This window comes from Monodelphis domestica, chromosome 4, assembly GCF_027887165.1.
Source record: "Monodelphis domestica isolate mMonDom1 chromosome 4, mMonDom1.pri, whole genome shotgun sequence".
In the NCBI taxonomy this organism is placed as follows: Eukaryota; Metazoa; Chordata; class Mammalia; order Didelphimorphia; family Didelphidae; genus Monodelphis; species Monodelphis domestica.
In genome coordinates, this window is record NC_077230.1 from 126,602,062 (window position 1) to 126,624,354 (window position 22,293).

Consider the following 22,293-nt stretch of genomic DNA (forward strand, 5'->3'; position numbering starts at 1 on the left):
ATTTTTTGTTGTCATTCAGGCATGTCCATCTATCTATTTATGACCACTTCTGGGGTTTTCTTGGCAAAAATATTGGAGTCGTTTGGCATTTCCTTTTCCAGCTAATGTTTTAAGATGAGAAACTGAGGTAAATAGTGTTAAATGGCTTATGCAGAGTGATACAGCTAATAAATGTCTGAACCAGTATTTGAATTCAGGAAGAGTTTCTAATTCCAGACCCAGAACTCTATCCACTGTATTATCTATCTGCCCATATATACTTATACATATACATTATTTTCTCTGCCTTTATAATGTCTGCTCCTTGATAACAGAGACTAATTTTAAATGTAATTTTTTTTGTATTCCTATATAGTTAGCACTTAATAAATGCTTGTGTCTGATTGACAAAGTCTTCATCTGGCATTGCTTTGTACTTTTTCCTTTTGGAAACAACATGTGTTCATATCTATCTAAGTAGCAATTATATTTCCTACTTGATTTTATTTATAGTTCTTTGAAGATAATTGTATGTGTGTGTGTGCATAACATTTGATGATTTAATGACAAACACAAGAGTCATGGGATTTATTTTCTGTAGGTGTTTAATGTATGATTAGTTATTGAATGGAGTTTCTCACACTGGATATTAGATCTCTTACTCCTTTTTCTACATCCATACTTTCAGGCATACTTCTTTCCATGCCTGACATCCTTTGGTGATTAAGGGAGGTTTCATCTAACAAAGAGTTCTGAACTTAGAGTTAGAAGATTTGTCCTCTACCACCGACTTTTGTTACTTGCATTTAGGGCCTAATTAGTGTGAATAAGGAATCTTATAAAGTGGTATCACATATATTCAAATTTGCACTAAAATAATTATATAAAATATGCTAATTGATTCCAGCCCAAGAAAATTATTCAGTGGGAATTTGAATAATACGATAACTTCATGAGACTTAATCATTTGCACTACTCAGGACATAACTGTGTTTCCTTGATAGTTTCCTTCCCTCTCTGAACTTCAGTGTCCTCACTGGAATACTGGCCAATGTAATACTCATGGTTATCACAGGGTTGCTGTGAGGTCTTACTATTTAAATAATTAAATAAACTATTTAAATAATAATACCAATTATTGTAATTATATTGCGGAGTGGTAGAATGGGCAGAGTACTCAATTTGGAGTAAAAAAGACACAGGTTCATATCCTACCTCTAAAATTATGAGTCCCATGATCTTAGATAAGGAATTTAAATTGTCTATGGCTCCAGTATCTCGCTAGGATATATTTATTATTTACAAAGCAAAGTCGTTTCTTGTTAATAGAAGAGAGCCACTTCCTTTGCTCCTACCTTTATTTCCAGCCTTTTAGTGGAGGCAAGAAGCAGTGTTGTATCTGGATTAACTTGATTTTCTTCACTTAAATGGAATTTACAATCAGTAGTTCACAATTACTTAGCTCCAAGACATTGAGGTTTTACCATTAGAATTTCTTGTCTCATGGTCATTTTGAAAAATTAGCTTTTAAAATTTGATCATAGAAGATTAAATGGAAAAAACCTGTCATATATACATACTTAAAGGAAACTGATTTCAGACTTCTAGAGTCAGGATCAACACTTGTCTCTCCATGGTGTTAAAAGACAAGATATTTTTCTGGTTCTGCTCTTCAAGGGGATTAGTAAATAAGTGTGGTTTTGGTAAAAGCTGTGGAATATAGTTTGGGGTTGATCCAAAGTTGCTGTTTTTGTTGTTGTTGTTGCTTTTTATGGGATTTATTGTCAACATTTTCCTTAAAGAATCTGGAATATGATAGATGAGTTTGCAGAACCACTTTTCAGACAGGGTGAGTTTAAATTAAATTTGCCCTTACTAGGACCTTACCTAGCAATTGAAAAAATTTTGTTGACAAAATTACAGTTGAAACCACAAAGCTCTTAATCTTTTCCTTTTAACCTGCATGAGATGCCCATGCCTAGAAAATTTCACGAGAACAAAAGAATCTTTACAATCATCAGAACTCAAAAATGAATCTGTGCTTTTTATATGTGAGAATTTAAGTCAAGTGTAAAGTTTCACTCAAAGTTGAATCTTTGAATGGCTTTGGACAAATTGTATTTTTGTGGCCAGCCCTCAAGGAGTTCTATAGAACTATTTCTATGTAATTCACCCTAGAATTAAATATGAGAGGTGGATATGAACACTGGCCTGGCCACATGGTTTTGCAAGAAGATTGCTTTCTTTATTATTTTAATAATTCAAATTAGCTTTTCTATGTTGGCTTTATAACATTCCCAATTTTTTTCTATAATGAAGAAAGATATTATCAACTGAAGGGGAAAATTCATGTGCAGATATCATCTTTCCAGAACAATTGTCCTAGTTAACTATTTTTCTTTCTAAGACAAAATGTTAAATATTCATAAAGAACTCTTTTTTTTCTCCCAAAACTATTGTTTTCTTTTTTTCCTTAAGGGAAAATCTTACTTTATTGTCAGGATTAATTAATATTCTATGATTTTAAAAGTGCCAGGCCAACTTACTGCTCAAATCTATCAATAAATATAAGAAGGCAGATGATGTTATAGAATAATTGAATAAAAGGAAAAATCCAAATATAAAATTTAATTTAGTAATTGATGACTATGTGTTGGTGAGTCTTTTCTATGTCTATATTGTCCTGCTCATCAATGGCCAAGAAGAATCATATGCATAGCATCTTATTATTTCTTGGTTGTCATTCTTTCAGGTGTATTGAATGTTTGAGGTCAAAGTGGTTTCCAGACAAGATGTCATTGCACATTAGAAACTGTATTAAATTAATTGAAAAATAGATAAACATTGATAATAATAAAACAAGAGAAATGCTAAACAGTAAAAGGTAAATACTTTTAAATGTTACTCAAATAGACTTCCAATAAAACGACATCTTTCAGACAGCTTAATTATTTTCATCATAAAAAACTCTGGTGGTCGAAGATTAAAATATTGATTAAAAAGCTTCAGGTGAATCTCAGTTCAGCCTAAAAAAGAACTGTCCATCTTAATAAAATATGCAAAACGTTCTTCTTTAAACAGTACAACTTACTTTGTAAAAAAAAATCACCCATTTCTTTAGTTTCTTGAAGGAAACTTGAAATGGGCATTTGGAGACAGAGGTTTCATATAACTCTGTAATGCAGAAGTGAATGCACCGGGGCAGTGTCTACAATAGTAAAGTATTCAGATGAAAAGTGAACAATTCAACTGATCATCAACATAGTTTTCTCCACAAACTAGATATTTCCAAGTACCCAATATCATCTTGAAAAAAATAACATATAGGCAATTGATTGGGCTTTTCACTCTCCTTTCTAGATGTTATTCACTCAGATACAGCCTTTACTAAGTTTACTAAGAAACACATTGTACTGACTTCTAGTGTCTGAATTCTTCAAGCAGTTTCAATACTCTTATAGTCATCATCTGGAAGTTACAGAAATTTGAGTGGAACATATATTATATTGGACTTAAGTCACCAGAATGAATAATTCCAGGACTTAAGTTGACTTCATATAGTCATGATTATTTTTTACTGTCAATTATTTTCTATTGTAAGGCATCATCACCAAATGAACTGATGCCATTTTGTGCCTTCAACTCAAATTAAAAAGCAGTGTCACCTGTTATGGACTGCTTGGTCTATGAATGAAAAATATCTCATGTCTCAGTCTTACCAGGAAGATTAAATTAAATAGTAACCAGCTTAATGGGGAGGCATGGAATACTAAATAAGAACTGGCAAATAGATTGTTCAAGCAATGTGTTTTCCACAATGAAAATCAACTGATTCTATAGTGATTTGATGGAGTCTAAGAACCAAATGTTCAAAACTTCCTTGTCTAGGATAGCAAAATAGTACTCAGTAGCATGACATTGTTAACAAAATTCCTTTATCTGAAACTATAATTTAATATTTATGTATCTAATTTACATGTGACAAGATATATTCAAAAATTAAAGCACAACTAGAAAACTATTAACCACTGAAACCAAATACCAAACACAACTCAAACATTCTGTATGGAAACAATAGCTAGAATTTGAATTAGGGGAATATAGATATGTATATGCATACATATATTATCATATTTGGCCTGTTAAGCAACGCATCCATTCTAGTTTGCAAAAGAGTTACTGTTGTAATTCAATAAAAAGCTGATCTTTTTAATTATTTTACAGTGAAAAATGAGTAGCTCTTCATTTGCACACACGTGTATCCATATGTATCCATACGTTTGTGCATTGGGTAGAAATATGTCATCTGCTGGGAAATGACTGAAATTTGGAAAATATTCAAATTGAGCGTGTTCTGTCTAAAGTGATTTGGCCCACCCAATATATCTTTCTTTTAAACAGAAACTACGTAAAATACTGTGTCCTTTATTAACTGAATATTTTTTCTTATGCGTAATAGTAGACAGTAAAGGAATTGCACTTATTGTAACATTACAGTAGTGTTAGCTTGCAGCTCACCCTTGGGAGATCAAGGACTGTCATATTTAGGATAGGTTGTGCATTAGATGCAAAGATGAAAGTGGCTATCAAAATTAAAATGAGAGTTCCTACTTACAGAACAAATAGAGAGGTAACAGAAGAAAACATGCACTACCCCTACTTTTATGCAAAACTAATTTCTTCCAGGAAACAGTAACCCACACTTGACCTTTAACAAAGGGGAAAAAATTTTATCCCTTTGACAACACAATATGTTTGGATTTTTGTATTCAAATTCCAGTTTATTAGCTCATTGTCTCTTGAGTGTGCTGTTCCAGTGTCCTCTCCTTTAGCTGCCCTTGAACCTCTGCAGAATCTGCAATATTACAGTCATGTTTCAGTTTCATTGAACCTCAAAATCTCCTTCAGTTCTGTATAAATAAGGTTCTTTCTATTCATCTTCTTCAGGTTCCTGTGGTAACACTGACACTTCTTCCTTTAAACAATCACTGAAGAATCTGAGAATTGTGCTGTAAAGGTGATATTTGCTTTTCTCGGATGCAATATTATGGCCTTCATCTGGATAGACCTAGAAAAGGGAAAAGAAGAAAAAAAGAACAGATTACATTAGCTAAGTTTCTACAGTATTCCTCTATTTTCCAAATCTTTAAAGATCTATGGGATGGTAGCCATGGAGAGGTAGGTTTCATTGAGAGGCAAAATGACATACTGAACTCTGAGTCAGAAAATTTGGATTCAATTTCATCTTTGATAATTATGATCCATGAGACTGGGAAAATTATTTTCCATCTTGGACTTATTTCTTCATCTCTAAATGGGAACCATGATAATTCTATTTACCTTATAGGTTTATTAGGAGAAAAAGTACCATGTGAATTTTAATATCCTATAAAAATGTGAGCATTTATTGGAAGAATGAAAATCCCTCAAAGTAAGCTTAATTAGACTGAACCACCAAGCTGTATCAACACTAGAAAATATCTATACATTTTTTATTTTGTTTCTTTGTTTTGCTTATTTGATTTAGAACTCTAGGAGTGTAATACACTAGGAGGAGTGTAATCAAAATAAAGTATATTTTCATAAACTTAGGGCTAAAATGAACTTCAAAGACCATTTAGTCCATTTAACACATTATACAAATCATTTTTGAAATGTAGAAACCAAAGTTCACGTCAGAAGTGAGTTTTCCAAGACAACACCGATAGAAACTGTCATGGACAGAACTCAAACCCAGAGCCATGACTGAAGTCAGGTTTATTATTATTTTTTAAGTACCAGGACACTGCTTCTTAAACTATATTATGCCATTGTCCTCTCACTTACAAATTTATAGCTTCATACTGGTGAGAAAAGGAAGAGAAAAAGGAAGGCAAGAAAGAAAAATACTGGTGATATTTATAAAGATCTGAGCAAATAACATGATGAAAGAACAAAGTGAATGCTAATTAAATGGCACAATACAAATTCATTCATAGTCTCCACACAAAATTAGGTTATAAGCTAGGATTTCCCAGGTGGAAGTGACCTTAAAGATATTCCTTTTCTTTTTTTGAGCTATGATCAGCCATTCTCTTTGACCCACTTAATGTCCTCTGCTGGACAGTTATTTGTGAATTTCTCAAACTGTGATTTTTGAAGTTAGAGAAAATAATCTACTTTTGAGGTTGATTCTTCTGTCTAGAGGTAGGGTACTTAACTTGCTTGTGTCCTGGACCCCTTTGGAAATCTGGTAAAATCTTCTATATATCCCTACATTTCCAATAAAAGGAAATGTTGAATTTCAATTAGAATTTAAAAATCGTAAATTGTATTTTTTCCATTCAAATTCATGAACACCCAGAAACCTACCCATTTAAGAACCCTTAATCTAGAGTCATTTTTGGAAATGCATTCATTTATATAAAAAAGTAGCCTATTTGTCAAGTGACATCAAATGTTTAATCATCCAGAACAATAAATGTCTATATAGAAATCCTTTACTATATTCAACAGGATTGTACTCTCTGAAAAGTAGTTAGGCCATTTATTCCAAAGCAGGAATTTATTGACAAGCTATAGAAAACATGTACTGTAGAAATATGGATAGTGAAAGGACCAAAATGGTGACTCGAAACTCTTTTTTAAATGGATCATCTTGATGAATTCATAACAAAAAAAAATAAGCACCATTAAATAGCTGGGATTTTTTAAAAGAGATTTTATTATGGTAGAAATATACCTGATTCATGGAATCTTTGATTCAGAGCTGGAAGAACCATATGACCACAAATATAATGTTGGAAAGGACCTTAGAGTTTATCCTATAATATCCTTATATAAAGATGAAGAACATGATTTCTAAAGAAGTTAACTCATATGATAGAACTAATATGTAACAGTGAAAGGACATAAACTCTTTGACTCCCAGAATGATTTTAGAAGAATATTATAGTACTTATATTTAAAAGTGTGAGTTTGTAAGGAAAGTAAATAGAAGCAATAAAAATAAAATTTTAGATCTTCTGTGAAATATATTTTAATTTAATTGTTAATTTCAAACAAGAGCAATTAAGACAAAATAAAAGTGTTCAGAATTCATTAAAATTCTAATCTGATTCTTCATTATGGAGTGAAGATAACCCTAGGTTCTTCAATCTTAGGTCAGGAGAGCAAAAGCTTTGGCAAGTCACATTAAGTTGGAAAACTTTCATGTAGGAATTCAGTTGTTGACTTTACTCATATTTTTAAGCACTATCTTAGATACAGTTGGAGAAACTAATTACCAGGTTAGCCCTGGTATAGTGAACATATTGACCATAGTAACCCTTACAGTTCTTCAACCAAATCAGAGTAGTTGCAATCTATATCAGAGGAGAGAGTGCCCACCCTTACAAAAGCCCTGATACCTCAAATATCAGTATATCAAAATTCTTGCTACACCATAGCCTAGGTGTTTATGGTTCTTCCCTTGATGGTTCTCTGGATTTTATCGGTATGTTCCATGATATTGGTATGTTCCATGAAAAATATTACTTAATACAAAAGAAATCTACTCATTGGGATGCAGGTCTGAATATGCACAAAGGTCTAAAAAGAGCTTTGCAGCTTAGCGTTATAACTAGATATTGTAATGGACTTGGAAGACCTAAATAGTCCTTATACATTTAAAGAACTTATCAAACTAGAAGAAACCATAAAATCCCTGTAATGATCAAATAAATATCTGAACATCTATAAAGTGGTAAAGATTATAGGTGGGAAACAATCCAATGAGATCTCATTTAGGAAATTGCATTTATCTGTAGGTTTATCTCACCTGCATAGTATAATTCACGCCAGCTTTTATTAAATGCTTGATTAATTCTGCAGAATGCTGGAAATGGACTTTTGCTGTAAAAGAAAAAAAATATGTAAATGGATTGAGGACAGCTGCTTCCTGAGCATGGGCCCATGTCATTAGGACTCCTCTATTCTGTAAACTTGGCCTTTGCATGCCTATACTTACCACATTTAAAATGTCGGATACTTGGATTTTCATGAGATATTTGGGGGAGGGATCTTTGAGCTGTGACTTATAAAGAAAACAGCTGCCATAGTCATGGCTTTGCAGTCAGTGCCTGCATACCTCATTTGATTTTTCATTTCACTTATCATTTACAATTATTCACAACATTTTAAAACATTAAAATATTCAACATAGCAAATGTTTGTCTCAGTATTAACACAGCATATCCAGTCTCCTATTACTTACACAGGATTACTGGAGCTCAGTCTCATTTAGATAATGACCTCCTTCCTGTATTATTATTTTAAATTAAAAAGAATTCCTCATGTTGCGAATGCACAGTAAACTTTTTTATTATTCAGGGTCTAAATATTAGTGGGGATTATCCTGGCTATTCCTATTTTTCCTTTCTGTCTTCAGTTCTTCTTTTTTCCCTAAATTTAGGGGATCAAAAAATCAGGTCAGATACATTGTGCTACTGAGTACTAGATTAGGAATCAGGGCCATTGGTTTCAATCCTTTGTTCAATTTGTTCAATTCAACCTACCCTTCTGAAAGACTCTCAGTTCTTTGGGCCCCAGTTCTTTCATCTGGAAAATGGTGTTAATAAACTTGCCCCATCAACCACACAGAGTGGTCCAGTATTTATTTATTTGTAAGAATGTATCAAAGGTAGCAAGTGGCAGAGCCTAGGTTGGAGGAATGTCCTCTGACTCTTAATTCTGAATACCATGACTCAAGTCTTGTTAAGGTCTAACATTTATATTTTGCATTTTCATTTATTTCATGCTGAGGAACTAGATAAGAAATGTTTTGAAATGATGAAATAACTTAAAATCAATTCAAAATTGATGGTTTTTCTTGTTCACTCTACCCAACTTTCCCTTTGCCTCTCTTTTTTTTCTCTACCTTCTTTTCCTTCTTTCCTTTCTCCACCAACTCTTTCTACCACCATGTCCTTAGCCCAAACCTCACTTTCTGAATATTTCCTAAGGCTCCTTCAATAATTCCCTCAAACCTACCTTCTTATATAAACATTTTAACTATAAAAGAGCTATAGCCAATGCAATACTTACTATCAGCTGTCCCATGAATTATTAATAAATTTTCTTCTTTTAAGCTGTGAATATTGTGTAATACGCTGGATGCCTATAAGAAAAAATATATACATATAGATACATTTTATATATTTATGTATACATATATATGCAATATGACTGAATTTTCAATACAAAGCTTTCTGTTTTCAAATAACTCACTTGGTAAGCACTTTCTTCCTTAGATGGCAAGCCCAGATATCTTTCAGCAAAAGCTGAAGCTATGAGAAAGGGAGACAAAAATAGAGAATGAATTGGGACCTCTCTTATCTTGGAATCCTCAATTCTGAGTTTACTTTTCATTTTCATGCTCTGGTGAAGTTGGTTAAATCAGAGAAATGGTAAGCATCTAAAAACAGGGTTTCATATTACATAATCATGGAGCTCAATTGAGCTACACTTTATGAGGATTTTATTAAACTTACTATTTCTCAGGAGATAATACTATAGGAAATATTTACCATACAACTTCATGTCTGTAATTGGGGCAACAACAGATCCACATTTAAAAATTCTTTCATCAGATTTCAAGATCATTGATGCAATATATCCACCATAACCCTAGAAAGAAGATAAAATATTTTGTTTTATTTGTACTTATTATTTTTGAGTAAATTATTCAGAGAATTCCAGAACTGGAAATGATATTGAGAAATCATATATTCAGTCCTCTACCTTATGCCCCCTCTTTCCAAGCAAAACAGTTTGAACAGGGAATATTTATATAGTGTTAAAAAGATTATTTGAGATTGCTATGTTATACTTTAAACATTTTCTAACAATTCTTATATTATCTCTGTGTTGATAGACTTTCAGCAATTAAGCTATTTAGTCTATTTTATTTGAACATATTTCTGTGTATATATTACACACTGATGTTAAATTTCTGCCTGGAGGACTGGATTTGATTTTAGGAAATAGCTAAAGAGAAGCATTTGAAAGATGATGGACAAGCTTGGGTAAGGCAATTTGGAATCAAAAAGAAGAAATGATGAAAATAAAATGATGAGGCTTCCTTCTTCATTTAGCATATAAACTATCTCTGAAGGTCATTCCCAAAGAACTCCCCTATGACTCTGAACAGTGGCATATAGCCTTGCTGCAAAACTTCAGAGATTTCATTATTCACCCTAATCTAGTTCTAGTTATATAGTCTTATAAGGTAATACTTTTGAAGGAAAAAGTGGATTTGGTTTGTACATATGGATTTGTGCAAGTTTGTTTTCAAAATACATATTACTTTGTATCTCACATTTGACTTTTGAATTTTTTTAAATGTAGATGCATTTAATTTTGTTGATTCAAATATATTAGCATAGAGGGATACTAAATTGTAATTTTCACTAAAGTGTCTTAGTTACATTTAATAAGTATAGATGTTTGAACTTCAAAATACTGCTTTTATTTACTTTCTACTGGGAAAAAGAATTCCTTTATAAAATAAGTTAATATTAAAAGTATTAAAAACAAAATTCCTCTAAAATTGTGTGTCTTTCCTGTGGCTCATTTTATTTTCCTCAATCAACAAAATTGCATGACTCCACAAAAGAAGAAGTCTTGCATATTAGAGTTAGTATATTGATTAGATTAAGATGCCAAACTCAGATTTCAAAATACATATTTAAATATTCAATAGAGCCTATGTTTGTTGGTTGTGATGCAGGTATACTGGGCATTTGGACAATTTCCCAAACATCAAGTATGCATGCACAGTTGATTTGATTACTTTTATTTTTAATACTTTGATGGGCTTATGATCTCACTGGTGAAAGCATTCTTTCCAGAGAGGCATATCACAACCCCTCAGCATCTATTATCCTCAGTGTCACTTGTCCATGCCCTTCTCTCCCCACAATGAATCCTACATAAAAGAAAATACTCAAAGCACTGGCAGTTTTACTGTAGGTCAAAGAATAAGAATCTCTTAACTTAAAAAAAAAAATCATAGACATCTCTGATATGAACAATTGTCCTTTTAGTGGACTTCTACTTGGAGGGAAAGTATGAGAAGCTACTATGAGTTCTATGTAAATTAAAAAAAACAACAACAACAACCCTTAATTTCCATCTTATCACATCAATGCTGTGTATTGGTTCCAAAGCAATCACATCAATCAATCACATCAATTATCACATCAATGCTGTGTATTGGTTCCAAAGCAGAAGAATGTTAAGGGCTAGGCAATTGGGGTTAAGTGACTTGCCCAGGGTCACAGAGCTAAGGAAGTGTCTGAGATCAAATTTGAATCCAGGACCTCCTGTATCTAGGCCTGGCTTTTAATCCATTGAACCACCTAGCTGTATCTCCCAACCCCTTTTTTTTAAACCCTTACTTTCTTTCTTAGTATAAATTCTAAAAGAGAAAAGTGGTAAGGGCTAGGTTTGGGGGGTTAAGTGATTTCCCCAGGGCCATGCAATTAGGAAGTTTCTGAGGTCACATTTGAACTCATGGCTTCTTGACTCCAAACTTGGCACTCCATCCACAGTCGTACCTAGCTGACCTTCTATGATGTTTTAAAATGAATTTTTACTAACTATTCCATTCATATGCACTTGAAAGTTATTAATAAATATATTTAATATGAAATTTTGGCATATAAGAGGAATATTCACACTTTGTATATTAATTCAAACATCCTCTTTCCTCTACTACAAAGAATCACTAGTTTTCCATAAATTTTAACTGAGATATCAAAAATGAAGACTTTTATGGACTTCCCTACTGTTCTGCAACCACCATCAGTTTGAGAACTCTTCCTCTTGAAATTAAACTTCCATTACTTTCCATTTACTCTTCTGTAAACATTTTATGTCTCATAGAATTTAAGCAACTTGAGGACAAGAACTTTTAAGTTTTGTTCATGCAGTCTTTTAGTATGAATTCACCATATGTAATGGATATCTCTTCCCTCTGATTTCTGTACAGCAAGATCTCTATGATAGAATTGACCAACATTTGTAAGCAGTCAACTTGTTCGAGGTTTGGCTTATGGACCATTCCTACAATATGTCTTTCTCGATCCATCAGGTGTTCTGCTCTCTTGACATTTAAAATATTAAGTATTTACTTCTCTCTTTGGATGTTGTATCTCTCAGAAAGTTAACTCTTAGGTAGAATGTGCTATTGGGTTTTTTTTCTCCTTTGTATCATTAGCATCTATCAGGCCCTTGCATAAAACAGAGGCAAAAATGAATACTTGTTGTACTATATTAAATGGGATAGTTTCATGTCTTATTTGATACTGAAAATTAGAAAATCATAGAACATAATTATCTCTATGAAAGTCTCTAAAAAAGGAAGCTTAAACTATCTTAATGTGGGTGAGGCTTACACCTTTATTGTTGGAGAGATTTAACAGCTTCATTATACTGAGCTGAGTCAAATGTTATTTATTTTAAACCCAGTACAAAATCTATAGTGAAATATTGTATTCTTTTGCGTATTTCAGTGATGTCCGACTATGAAGACATGGTCTTAGTTAAGATTATAAAGTGGTTGAAATAAGCAAATATAACAAAACTATTACACAGAAATTTTGCTCTTTGCTCTTTGATCAGATTAAATTGATAAAAAATTGATAAGTTTTTGCCTAGACAACCAGCCAGTGTATCATTTTATGAAAACCATTTGTTCATCTATAAGGATTAGCCCAATATATTCATATTCATTATTCTTTACTATGAATTAGCTTCTTAGAAACATTAATTTTCCTGCTAAGCCACAGTAGAAATGATTACCCAACCTTCATAAAATCTGTAGTTGCTTTATCAATGAATTATTAAGTCTCTGAGACTTTGTTCTCCTTTATATCACTTTGTAAAAACCAAGATTGAAGACAACTCATAATTTAATCTGTTCATTCAACTCAATGCAATGTCTTTAGTGGAAAGAATCCATGAAATCTGGTTCCAAATCCTTTTTTGACATATACTAACAAGTTACTCCACCTTTCTGAGATTCAATTTCCTTATCTCTAAGATGAGAAAAATACACTTATATTAGCTACGTACTTGATAGCACTGTTTTGGGTGGGGGAAAAAGCATTTTATAATCTCAAACCCATATAAAGCTCTAAAATCTGTATTTTAATTGTAAGCTATTATTTATTCAGTCCAGTATTAGGTTCTTTGGTAAATGCTTGATTGAACCTCTCTCAGGAACACTGAATGGGTATAGTCAAGTCAGTAAGCATTTATTAAGCATCTCTGAAATGTCAAGCACTAACCCAAGACTGAAAGAAACAGCAGAACAAAATAATTAAAGCATTTCATAATTGCAACCAGCTCTTATTTACCAAAATTATCTACAAATAAATTTACTGTTAGTAAAGTATAAAATATGCTTTATCTAATACATCTAAGCAACAGGCCATATTCAATATGAGGTTCCTGAAATGACCTAATGAAATATTTCTTGTAATTCTTAAGTCCTTGGAAGCTTATTTCAACTGCCTGTTTCTTTAAGAGGCCTTCCCTGGTTCCCCCAGCTTTAGTGTCATTCTCCCAATTACTCCATCTTTAATTAATATTCATTTATGTAAGTAATTTTTTTCTACCAATAAAATGTGAGTTCTTTGAGGGTTGGAAATGTTTCACTTTTATCTTTATATACTATACCTAACACACTGAGGAGTACATAACAGGTGCTTAAAAATACTTGTTATAATTAAAGAACATTTCAAATCTGATCAAAGGACTATTCAGAAACTTATAACCAGATGGATCACAATATTTCTACTCCTGCTTTCCCAATTCGTTTCAATTTAAAAGAGAAATATCTTAACTGTTCTATGATTTTACATGAAAAAACAATCAAGAATAAACAAAATGACAACTTTTACTTTTCTCTCTTGCCCTCTTAATGATACCAAATACCCATTTAATAGAATTAGTGGTTTCTTTTTGAAGTTTCAGTATCCTTGCCCATTGTACAGTTTCTAATTCTGTTGATTATTCTCTCCACTAACTTTAGTGGTACTCTATTATCCTTATTCATCTCCTCTCACTAAAAGAATATAGATGTAGGAGAAATAATGTTGGACTTGGAGTCAGGAGACCTAGATTAGAAAAATGGAACAGATAGTCAGCCTAACATACTTAATCCCTCAGAACAAAGACACTTCCTATAAGATCTTTTATTACCTCATTTTAAAAAGATATTAATAATACTTGTCATCCTGCCTACCTCAAAGAATTGTTAAAGTATTTTAGAAACTTTAATGCCTTCATACATATTACTATAGTTGCTTCTTTATAAATATATTATTCCGCCATCTGTCTGCAAAATTTTATATCTTTGTCATCATTTGCTCTTTTCTCTCTGGATGTCTACTTTCTCTTTCTCAATTTATCTCATGGTATTCCTGCTACTTAATTGACATCTATTCTACTCCCATTCCTACTCTAAATGCCTACTACTGAACTTTCCTCCAAACTCTATGTCCACCTCTACTATTAGGTGATGTATTAATTAATGTCATATTGTCATTTTTCAGTATAGATAAAGCTAAATGCAATTGTCTCCATAGACCCTATTATCATTATCTTCCCTATTTTTAAAAATAAAAATATAATTGTTCTGTTTATCATTCACAGCCACTATGTCAAACTGTATCCTATAAATCAGTGAACAACCACTATTATTTTATTTTTCTTTTCCATTTTTCTTTTTGGTAAGTTACCAATTGCATTTTTTCTTTTCTTTTATAATTATCCTCTTTTTTAAAATCAATCATGAGTTTTCCTTAAAAATGTTTTATCTTTAACACAGATTTACTTTTCATCATGTCCAGGCATTTTTTCCTTCTTCATTTTTTTTGTTGTCACTTGGCTACTAATATTTCCTTACATAATGAAATGGGTACCAAAAAGTACTAAAAATATAGTAGTTTCATGATCATTGTCAATAAGAATAGGTGACTATAAAATTATCAAATAATCTCTTTTTTTCCACTACAAACTATAATTGTTTTCAATATTATTTGGATCTCATTTCAAGTTTATTTTCTGACTAATTTTCTACTACATTTTCACTCTATGAAAAATTAGTTATAAATTAAGAGTAGTAGATAAGAAATTTTCTACTATTGTAAGAAATACCCACTTAAATGATATCACAACTTCACTGAAGACTATGGTTACTCAAGATGGATATAAAGGACAGTTCAGAATTCTGACAAAAGTTAATCTACTGGAGGAAGAATTGACAAACCACTTCAGAATCTTTGCAAAGAACACCTCAGGGACATTATTAAAATGCTAAAAGACATGATATAGGAATATAAGCCCTTCAAATCATAAGTGCCCAGTTTGCTATGGTCCATGGGGTCACCAAGAGTTGACACAACTGAGGTACTGAAAAACAATTGCAACTTAGATTTCTGCAATGTTTTGGAAGTGAATCTGTACTTCTAACTTGTAAGTTTTTGTTTGCTATGTTTATTTGTTTTTCTAACTTATCTAGAAAACTTTTTGTTGTCTAATATAATTTCTGAGCTCTTTAGATCTTTTCCTTGTGGCATTCATTTACATTTCTCTACTTGGCATCATAGTTTTTATTTTAATTGATTCTTCTGCTCTTGTGTGGATATTCTGTCTAAACTGTTGAGGTTGTTGAAACTACACACTATGCCATGTTTTAATCTTGATTCTTTATTCTAACATATATATATATACACATTGCATACATACATACATACACAATACAAATATTAATATATAACAGAATCATGGACTTAGAGCACTAAATTTCTCAATGTAGAGAGGAAAAACAAGTCTAGATAGGTTAAATGACTTGCCCAAAGTTTTATATAAAGTAAGTGGGAGAACTTGGTTTAAACCTTGTTTCTTTGAGGTTAAAATAAGTCTTTCCTGTATACTAATAATTCCTCTTTTGACTTTTGCTCTTTCTAGGAAGTGATCTTGCTGCATACAGATAGCTATTTTTTAAGTAAATGCTAAATAAAACATGAATTTCCTTTTTTAATCCAGATATGGTTAATTTCCAATTTTATGACTCATCATCCTAAGATGTTCATATTACTTCTCTATTAAAATACATGTAATGGCTTATTTTTATAGGAAAAAATCTGATTTATTAATTCATTAAGGGTTTTATATTATCTAGCATAATGGTACATTTATAATCTTATCTCCCTATTATTCTTTTCAAAAGAAACTTTACTCCATTTGTCTAATCATTAACTATTGAATACATTTGAAGCAATGCCAACTTTGTGCTTTTGCATATGGCTTGTACCTCTCCTCTTATGACAAATCTTATTTCTTCCTTAGACTCTTTGTAAATTTCACTAGTACAAAGATCTTGATTTTTTTTAATGAATTCTTATAATTTTTACTATCTATACTCTATACTAATCAATTGTTATTTACTGTATAATGCTTTAGATTGAAAGTTACATTTTTTATATCTTAGTTTATTTGAAGATATGGAGTAAATCTTATTTTTCTTTTTATCTCTGTTCCTTTCATTTCCCAAATGGCAGTAGATAAGTGAACTATGAATTAAATATATATATATATATATGTACACATGCGAGTGCATACACACACACATTTATTACTTTTATAGTGAAGTGGGGAAGGTGCAAAATACTTCTGAGTATATTAAAAGTTTTTTACAGATATATATTTTCAGTAGATAATTTTTATCTACAGATTATATATAATATGCCATATGTTTAATGAATTGAGAATTACAAAAATGTGGGATATAGAATATAGATATAGATATTTTATATATTTATGGAAATATACATTTATTAATTTAATAGTTTTGCTCTTTACCTTTCCAAATATACTTAGTCTTTTGGAGTCAATGTATGGCTGCTTCAGTAAAAACCTAGAATGGAAAAGAAAAAAAAATTCATCTTAGTGAGTCAAATGTGGAAGAGTCTCATGTATAACTCAACACTGAAATTCTATGTAAAACTCTCACTGGGCTAATTATTGGGACACAGTTTTTGTAGTAATGGAAAATATTCTGAATTATAATTGGCCTCTAATGGATTTGCATAGCCTGGATCCAGCTTAAATTTGGAATTTTTTCTTTCACTATTCCTTACATAAATCCTTGACTCCAACCAGGATAGTAGTTACTTCTCCCCTCCCTCTACCTTTTAGTCTGTTTTATTAGGCCACATTTACACAACACAGGATAGTGCATTGGAATGACAGGGACTCTACTGAATTTGAAATGTGTATACAATTTCCTTGGATAATTCAGAACTGAAAACATAAGTGGAGCTTTGTACATAATAAGATCCCTATGGCAATGTTAATATTTACAAAGATTCTATTTCAAGTGGTGAGATAAGATTGTGCTCTCCCCACTACCCTATAGGCTTGTGGGATTATTTGCATAAAATGCTAAAATTATACCAGGATACTTTTAACTAATTACCAAGTAAGCATAGAAAAAATAGATTTTTCAGTATTTGGACACAACAGCAGAATGGACAGGTTCATTAGGACTATGGATATGAATTTTGTTATCCTAGAGAAACAGAAGGAGAATAAGCAGATACTTACTTCACAGCTGTTATTTGGTCCTTTACTTCTACAGAGCCCAGGTTGCGGTGAACCTCCTGCAAAATCTTCAGCCCCTGAAACCCACTACCTCTGCCGTCAAATCGGGCCACAATGACATTGTCAGAGTCTACAAGTACCGAATCCCAGTCAATGTGAAACTTATCTGTTACCAACTGGCTTCCTGGTGCTTCATCACTACAAAAATGAAAACATCACATACAAACAAGGACTATCGAAAATGGAAGGGAAACTCCAGTTCAACAACATAGTCATTAGCATTAGTGTCAGTGCTTGGAGAAACATACAGTCTGTTTAAATGATTCTTGATTTGGGCAAGAAACCCACAGAAACTGAAGCATTTTATTTTACAATTCAGAATGAAAACTCCAGAATTTCATCATACGAAGAAAAACCAAATACTTTGGGAGACTTGGACATCAAATTATATTTAGTTCATCTTGACAGCAGGAAAAAAAAGCAACAACATGGTTTTTCAATAGCTTTTACTAAACCCGATTGTCAATTTGATAGATAGATATATAAATTTATTGAATTGCTTCTGGGAAATAAGGCATACACATATCTTGAGATCTCATATAGAAGGAAAAAAGTCACATTAGAAAGCAGAACTGATATAGTAAATTTGTAATAACATAACAGGGAATATATAACTCCAGAGAACATTGCATCAAAAAGAATTACTGCATTAATATGTCATGGATTGGTTTTGGTTGAAGAAGAACATTAAGAAGGCTTTAAGCAAATACTGAGCAACATTCTTTTTCATCTTCAAAGTGAATTGCAGGAAAGGGAAGCTGGCATTTGACCATTTTAATGGCCTAGAATATTTGGAAAACAAAAAGTAAAGATCAAAAGCAAATTCTAGAGTATGAGTAACCTTCTATGTAGACAAAACATACAATTTGAAAATATTGTTGTATGAAGGAATTTATGAGTTACTATTCACACCTCAGAATAGTCCAGAGGCAAGAAGACAAATTGTCGTGAAATTATATGGAATATTGATATGTAGAAGTGCCGAAGTATCACACTATCTCAAAACATTCTTCTCTGTTGACTCATTTATGATAATTGATTCTCAGTTAACTAATTGGGGGGAGGTTTAAAGAAGTAAAGTCACATATTAAAGAGCCAGTGTATTATTAAGATTTATCTTTGATATTTTCTGCCTCTATGACCTAGAGTGAGTTACTTGACTTCTTTGTGTCTATTTCCTACTCTGCAAAATAAGGCGGCTAGATTAGATAAAGTTTACTTAATGTGAAGTCTATGAAGCATTAAGGAGTCAGTGAACAGCATTCTGTTTATCTCTAAAGTAGCATGAATTTTCTATCTATAATTTATCACTTCCTCTAATTATGAATGTAGACTACAAAACATTAAATTGAAAGGGGGTTCATAGGATTCACTAGAGGGAAGTAACACAAAAAACTTCAAGAACACATAAAATAGATAATATTTAAATGTTCTTGGGTCTTTTATAGTGCAAGAAAATTGTCTATTTGATTATCTGATAGATGAAAGACACTCAAAAATATAAATACAAAACAAAGATTCTGAATGAATGGCAACCTGTTTACTGTAACTATAGCACCTAAATGAACCTGAAGAGTGGTTGAAGAGAATTAAAATTTAAATGATAAATTTGGCCCATTAATAAATGTTAGCTCCTTTATTATCTGTATGAGCTTACCATCATTTGAGCAGGGAAAAGTTTCTTAGAAACTTTGGAGTCAAAATCAGGCCCAAAATCAACCAGGGGAATTGTGAGAGTCTTTCCTCATTGTTTTTTCATTTTATTTTGCCTCATCAACAAATATCAATCGTTAAATTTTTTTTAAAAAACCCTTACCTTCTGTCTTAGAATCAATACTATGTATTGGTTCTAAGGCAAATGAGTGGTAAGGGCTAGGCAATGGGGGTTAAGTGACTTGCCCAGGGTCACCCAGCTGGGAAGTGTCTAAGGTCAAATTTGAACCCAGGACCTCCCATCTCTGGGTCTGATTCTCAATCCACTGAGCTACCCAGCTGCCCCCATAAATATGTCTTAAAACTCTCAAAGCATCAAATAAGAGGTGTCATGTAAATTAATATCCTTATTTTAAAATCCCTAGAACTTACAATGATGGTTATCATTCACATTTCTATGAGTAGTCCTAAGTCACCAAAATCTTTTTTTCCATTAAGGACTTTAGGTTAAGTTGGTCCAGTGGATCTAATTAGAGGTGATGGATAAGACACAAAAATTTTGATGTCATATGGAGGAGGGGGGAAAGGAAATTTCCCCAGTATATAGTACTTTGGGGAAATAATAGCTCTGGGGCATAGTAGGGAAAAATGGGTTTTGGCCTTAAAGCTTAGTAGGGTAAGTTGACAGCATCAAAGTAGGGTGGGCACATATTTGTGCTTGTGATCAAGAGTCATCTATATTGTAGAACATGTGCAATAAATGCAAAAAGCAAAAAAAAAATAGGAGCTGTAAAAATGTTCTCTTCATAATTTTTAGAGAGATACTGTCTCATACGCATGAGAAATGAAACAATGCAAGTCGTTAGCTCAATTAAGGGCTTTAACAACTCCAAGAAATGTAAATGTGAGTGTGTAAGAGTAGGGGGCAAAGATAGAAAACTTTCCTTTCCATCTGGTCTTTAAGGGGTTAGCCACAATGTTGTTCTCATTTTGAGTACTGACATCAGCTGCCAGGTAATCTTCCAAAATACCTCAATAATTCTAAGGGTTTTCAGTGAAATTGCTCATTGGCTATGGGAAGGGAAGGGGAAGGGGAGGGAAAGAATATGATTCTTGTAACCAAGAAATAATGTTCTAAATTGACTAATTAAATAAAAATTTTTTAAAAAATTAAATAAATAAAAATTTCTAATGGTATAAAAATATAAACATATTCTAATGGTATTATTTTGTAATTTACATGTGACACACTCAAAGTTTGAGATGTCTCACAAGTGCTTCCAGGAGTTCACAGCTAAGTTATTTTTGAACAGAATGTAAATAAGTTGCAGACACTCTTCTTTGTGTCTGTCAGGCACACAAATTAGTTTATAATAGGAAAAATGAAGCACATTTTCCAGACTTATGATTAAGAAATAATGATACAGTTCTCCAATCAATGAATCTCAGACCCTGCCCCATGTCAGAACCATGCAAGAGAAAAATAATGTGCCTTTGTATTAAAAAAAAAAAACAAAAACAAAAAAATCTAATCTTTAATCATCTCCAATCCAGTCTTAGTAGGTCTTTAATGTTAGACTTCAAAGTGAAGTCAAAACCCTGTCTATCAAATAATTCCAAACACATTTTCCTCCTCTCACTCCGTTCATTGTTGTGGCTGTTTGGAAGGTAATGATTTCTTAAAGGTCAATAATTTTTCTTAAAGAAAGACTTTATATCCTGTTAAACCACAAATATACTTTTAGATATGTTACATAGAAAAACACAAATTTTAATTTAAAATGGAGATTTAGCTTGCGAAGATTGGATTTAGCTATCTTCAGATTGTAACAATGAAGGTCCTTAGCTCTTCCTTTATTGTGAATATTAAATTGTAATCCACAATCTATTTTTAGATTTTAATCTACAAAAAGCTGATAAGTAACTACAAAAAGTGAACTAACTAAAAAGGATATTAAGTAACCCAAAAAGATATAATCTAATGAAAAGGTGTGAACTAAAGAGTGGGCAGTCTTGCAGAAAAGCTTCTGCTGTGATTGGTAGACGTGAAATTTAGGAGAGGTGATACAAGAGAAAAAGATCTTTAAAAAGAGGATCAGAGTCTAGAAGAAGAGATATTCTACTTGGTTATTGCATTCGAGTTGGACAGAGGATTCTCTGTCTCAAAGTTGGACTGGAGGAACTGGACCCTTGGAGGAACTCATGCAGATCTTAGACTGCCTTTCCATTTTAGATGGTCACAGCTGGTGAGTGAAAAGGCTAACTTAGTGACCCTGCCTTTCTTAGAGGTCTAAATCTCCAAGAAAGGCCCATCGCTTTGAGACTCTTTTCCCTGATTAGGGCCTTAGGATTTCTACCTGACTTAGAGGAAGCTGGACATTCCTCTCTCTCTTCTTAATAGCTTCCCTCTATTGTAAATAAACTACCATAAATTCCATTTACTTTAGTAATTCATTTTGGGATTTAGAAATTAAATCCCTAGTGATCATCTATATAAATATTCAGAGTCCAACCACAAAAAAAAAAAAAAAGTAATAGGCTGTAAGCAAATAATGTTTTTACCTTTTTTAATTAGTAGTAATATATTAATGGTAACCCAAGACATAACCTTGATGGAGCAAGCAGTCTTATCATCTAGAAGCTATATTGGTCAGTGGTGTGGGGTACAGGGTATTCCTTATATATCTTATCCTAGTTGCTGGCAGTAAGGGAGTTATTTTCTCATGGATTCTAACTATTCTGAGCTGACTGACCTTCACAGGAAAGCTCAGTTCTGATTTCTACTTTCCCAAGAAAAAATAGATTTTTCTGGTCAATGACTTAGTTTACCTCACTTCAATCCCTCCTTTTCTTTTGTGTAGGTGAATCAAATCCATGACTCACCTTCAGTGGACATGGGAGGGTGGTAAGACCTCAAGGCTAAAAGTTTGACTGCCATCAGACACCAGTGTACACAAGACATAAGACAAT

General features: G+C 32.3%; 1 protein-coding gene across 1 annotated transcript in view; it reads right to left on the bottom strand.

Annotated features, from left to right (window-relative positions):
- Positions 1 to 566: 566 nt before the first annotated feature.
- Positions 567 to 22,293, bottom strand: part of DPP10 (dipeptidyl peptidase like 10) — an 881,130-nt gene continuing 859,403 nt past the window's right edge. The window contains exons 20-26 of the mRNA XM_007494071.3: positions 17,614 to 17,808; positions 16,870 to 16,924; positions 9,525 to 9,624; positions 9,226 to 9,284; positions 9,043 to 9,115; positions 7,778 to 7,851; positions 567 to 5,047 (exon numbers count right to left, since the gene is read on the bottom strand). Coding sequence (XP_007494133.1) covers positions 4,910 to 5,047; positions 7,778 to 7,851; positions 9,043 to 9,115; positions 9,226 to 9,284; positions 9,525 to 9,624; positions 16,870 to 16,924; positions 17,614 to 17,808 — 694 coding nt within the window. The 3' untranslated portion in view covers positions 567 to 4,909. The remainder of the gene's footprint in view (positions 5,048 to 7,777; positions 7,852 to 9,042; positions 9,116 to 9,225; positions 9,285 to 9,524; positions 9,625 to 16,869; positions 16,925 to 17,613; positions 17,809 to 22,293) is intronic.